The following is a 4,515-nucleotide window of genomic DNA, read 5'->3' as shown; positions in this document are numbered from 1 at the left end:
GGGGGGGGGGGGGGGGGCAGGGCCCCTCAGCCCTTGTTCAGTGCCCCACAGCGCACAGCGATGCCAGCCAACGAGCCCCCGCAGCCAACCGCACCGTGGTGAGAGGTGCCAGGTAGGTCTTGCCACGCAGGTCCAGCAGCGGCTTTTCCCGCGCTGGCAAGCGGCCCTCCACATAGGCGGCCCGGTTCGCAAGCGCGGCAGCTGCTCCAAGGTCTGCTGATGCTGCCGCCACTGCCGCTGACGCTGCTACTCCTGCTGCTGGTGCTGTTGATGCTGCTGTTCCCGCTGCTGGTGCTTCTGCTGCATCCCCCTCCGATGGCAGCGCCGGCGCTGCTGCTCCTGCTGCACCTTCAGAGCACGACAACTGTGCTGCTGCGCACCTTCCTGGCTCCGCTGCATCGTCGACCACGGGTTTGTCATCCCGGTGTTGGACCCCGTCGGCGGGCCCCAACTCTTCACCTGCCGCTGCCAGCAGCACGTCTGCTGCGGGGGTGTTACCGTGTGAGGGTTCTGCATAGAGGTCCTCCAGATCGTCAGCCACCGCCTCCGGCCCGCTTTGCCCGACATCGGCCAGCACCAACTTGACCCGCTTGGTTGAGCGCTCAGTGGATGCCCCTGACACCTGCTGCTGCTGCTGCGTGCTGGACTTGCCATGTGACTGGCCTCCAGCCTGCGGAGCCTGCTTCTGCTGCAAACGGGCGTGCTCCCTCTGGCCCTTGCGTGACTTGCCAGGGCCGGGATCCACTCCCAGTGACGCCAGCACCGCGTTGGCGCGTGAGAAATCATAGCGCCCCTTCCACAGCGCCTGCTGCACATCCTTATCCAGGGTGTTGACTGGGCGGTCAAACGAGCGCAACGCGGGAAGCGGGGCAAATGCTGCGTCTGGCAGTGAGGCTGCCGCAGGCACAGCGCCCTCTGCGGCGGCTGCCGGTGCCACTGTCGCTGGCGCTAGGACTCCTGGGCCACCTGCAGGCTGCTGGCGCTGCTGCTGCTGCTGCTGCTGCTGCTGCTGCTGCTGCTGCTTTGCAGCACCCCCAACCGCGCGGGCACTTTCGCCAGATGCGTCCTCGTGCGTCGTGGCCCAACGGCAGGTGATACTGTATGGGCATACAGAGCCTCCGGATGCGAACGGGCACCTGCCTGGCAGATCGCGCGGCTTCGAGGCCAGATAGCTGCTGGTATCGTGACTGAACCGGCACCCGTCGCCAAAGCTGCAGGTGCCGGTCAGGTGACTGCTGCACACCCGGACTGCCTTCTGGTCGCTACGCTCCTGCACGACGACGCACACAGAGCGGCAAGCGAGCATTGTGAGTGTGCCTGCAGGACGGGTTGCAGATGCCCCACATGCTTCAACTGCAGTGGTGCGCACCTGCATACGGCTCATGGGACTACACCCGGGTGCACTTCCAGCAGGTTCGAAGCACTCCCTCTCACCCGTTTCATGCGGGTCCTGCTCTTTGCCTCGACCGCGGTGCCGCCGGTGGTGACTGCCGCGGCAGCCGGTGGCGACGCTCCTGCTGCTCCAGCCACGGCAACCAGCATATCGCCCGCCTTGCCTTGGTCAGCGATGCCATGGCCGCTCCTGAACACGATATACTGCTTTTTTACGGGCGCCACAGACTTTGCGATCAAAAGCTGGGCAAAGTCTTCCATCCTCTTGTGTCCGCGAGAATGTTTCAAAACCTTCTAGTATCTCACACCAGACGGTTTTCCCATGTGTTTATAAATGAACTACGGTACTGGCTCAACTGACGGCAAACCCTTCCATCAACTCTTGTCAGATCTCTCGGTCTGCCTGCACCCGTTGTGAGAACGTTAGCGCAGAGACCGCTGGTAGAAAACCGCAGGCAGCCAGGCACTGCCTTCACTGCGCCGTGACATTCGTCATCGGCGCCGCCAACTGCACGCGAGGCCCAAGCACCGCGCCGCGCCAGCTGCTGCGGGCGCCTAGGGCAGGCTGCCATCTGGCAGGGAACAGCGGGCTGCCATCTGTAGACCGCGAGGCGACTTCATCTTGCGATCTAATAGGTGTGGTAGCCAGCGGTCTGCGACAGCAAGCTGTGCCTGCACAGCAGAGTCGCCGGCAGTTGGCACACTGTCCATGCGGTCCGAAAAGCAGTGTGTCGGTAGCGGCACCAGAGCAGTTGCGCAGCAGCGGGTCCTGAATGAGGTATCAGCTGCTGATGTCGAAGTGTTTTGTTTGGCCGTTGACTAGCCAGCAGGTGTGTATTCTTCGTGGAAGCTTGGCCGTGAGTGGTGATGACAGTTGATGAGCCAGCACAACCTTCCACCTTCCCGTTTTGTTGGCCGTGATCGCCGCAGGTTCTGGCTCCAGCCTGCAACCTCATCAGGTGGCGACGCCATGGCGGACCCTGACGGCTTCGCGGCGTTGTCCTCGCCTGGCATGGACCCGCCGGACCTCAAGCTGCCAGATGAGGCGGCCTACGTCAACAACATCTACTCCATCTACGCAGCCCTCGTGCGTTGTTATGGGAGTCTTGGGTCTGGGGTGCGATCGTGTGTGCAACGCAGCGCGCTCATACAAGACTGAGCCTTGATGCTACAGGGTGCATGCCCGCAAGTGCCGACAGGGGCCCCTCTCCTACGCCCTTGCAAAGACCTGATAATATTTATGCATTATCCTCTCAACATGCCAGACCATAAATTCTGCAATTGGCGGTGCATGCCTGGTGCTGTTCCTGATCTTCAGGGCGTTCATGCCGCAATACCAGCTACGCAGCGTAAGCAGATCGTCCTGGGAGGGTGTTTGGGGTCGTGCAGGTTCGTCTTGGCCGCTATTCTGGCACGACTTGAGCCTGTGTGGCATTTGGCATGCTGCTCTGACAAGCTGGTGCCGCTCCTTGTATGCGTTGCGCCCGGACCCAGCAGCTTACTCATGCACGCATCAACACAATTGTCAATAAATGTACTCCCCCCCGCTGCATCCCGGTCCTTCCAGGTGCTCAACTGTGTCACAATCAAGCCGCCACCTCTCCCTTCCGGCCTGGGCCGCCTTTTCGGCTGGGTCGTGCCGGTGCTGACAACCAGTGACGTGTGGCTGCTGCACAGTGCGGGCCTGGACGCTCTGGTGCTGGCCAAGACTCAGGCCCTGTGCATCCAGCTGTTCCTGCCCATCACTGTCATTGGCTGCTGCTTTCGTAAGCGCTGTAGGGCCAAGCGTGCCAGTCGTGATGCCTGCCCTGTTGTGCACTGTCTCTCAAAAGCGCCCACCTCACACTCCTGCAATAGTCGAGGATTGTCAGCAGTGGGTGGCTTTCAGACTGCTGCCTTTGGCCCCAGTCTCGTTGCTGGCTCTGCTCTCAGCGACCGCGCACCCGGCCCTTTGCAGTGATGCCCCTGCAGCTGTCAGAGGCATTTGAGAAAGGCGACACCACCTTCAGCCGCTTGACCATGGCAAACATCTCACCCGGGTCCAAGATCATGTGGGCGCACTGGTAGGTGCTGGCATGTTGAGGGCCATCTGGCTGGCGCTATGTAATTGGATGGTCAACCAACCCCGCGTGCGCAGCCAGGCTGTTGTTTTCGGTCTGAGCCCCTTCCTACAGCAGCCAGCGCGGCGTGATCCATTGTTTTGCACCTTACCGACCGCTGCACTGCCTCTGCCTTCAGGGTGTGCACATTCGTATTTCTGGGCTGGACAATGGTGCTGCTGGAATGGTAAGGAGGGGTTGGCATGGCGCTGATTCCCAGCAGCATGATCCAAGCGCGTGGACACTGTGCGGTTGCGCTCGCTCTGGGCTGGTCGGCACTGCCTGACTGCTTCTCCACTACACTCTCGGGCCTGTTGCATTGCGCCGCAGGCACTTCCGTGAGTACGTATCTTTGAGGTGAGGAGGCTCGATTGGCTGTGCGGCTGAGTTTCGTCCTCCTTGGGGTGGCCGTGTTGATCCCTCACAGGTGTCGCCCTTGCTGGCTCGGACCACAGGCAGTTTTACTTGCGGGGTGGTGACGGGTGGAACTACTGGCGCGAGCTGCACATGGCCGAGGCCGACGGCGTGGACGTGCACACCCGGTCAAAGTTTGCGGCAGTGGTGGAGGTGGCCAAGATGGATGGGATACTCAAGGTTTGCGCCAGGAAGCGGTGGGGAGACGATTTTGCTGAGGCTCTGGCAGCCAGTGATAGGGCTGCTGCATGAGCAACGGCGTTGCGGGTATAAGCAATGTCAACGCTTTGTTGTGTACAAGCATCGCACCCCAGCCCAGCCTTACCCTTCCCTTTCCTCTTCCGCTCTTGCACTCACTCATTGGTCCCCTGTCCACTAGACCATGGCTGCGGAGCGGCATGTCCCCCTCACCTGGTGGCGCAAGACCCTGGCCTGGATAACGTCATGGACAGGTGGGTGGAGTGACGTGGGAGCACGGGGTCTGGGGTGTGGAAGGGCATGATTAGCCCCCAGCCCCGCGGTTTTGGGCTGTCGGCAGTCACCCAGTGATGTCCATCCCATGATCACCACCACTTTCTCACCCTGGCCAGTGGCCTCTTTGCTGCCAGGA

At 61.6% G+C, this 4,515-nt stretch overlaps 1 protein-coding gene across 1 annotated transcript; it reads left to right on the top strand.

The window, feature by feature from the left end:
* Positions 1-2,362: 2,362 nt before the first annotated feature.
* Positions 2,363-4,157, top strand: MNEG_0738 (hypothetical protein; the record flags this gene model as incomplete). The annotated part of the gene is made up of 7 exons (XM_014050771.1): positions 2,363-2,479; positions 2,658-2,741; positions 2,960-3,158; positions 3,350-3,455; positions 3,631-3,678; positions 3,822-3,848; positions 3,947-4,157. The coding sequence occupies 7 exons, from the start codon at positions 2,363-2,365 to the stop codon at positions 4,155-4,157; spliced, it is 792 nt and encodes a 263-aa protein (XP_013906225.1).
* Between the last annotated feature and the right edge of the window lie 358 nt (positions 4,158-4,515).

Source organism: Monoraphidium neglectum, assembly GCF_000611645.1.
Source record: "Monoraphidium neglectum strain SAG 48.87 unplaced genomic scaffold scaffold00064, whole genome shotgun sequence".
In the NCBI taxonomy this organism is placed as follows: domain Eukaryota; kingdom Viridiplantae; phylum Chlorophyta; class Chlorophyceae; order Sphaeropleales; family Selenastraceae; genus Monoraphidium; species Monoraphidium neglectum.
This window is presented reverse-complemented; position numbering and strand designations above follow the sequence as displayed.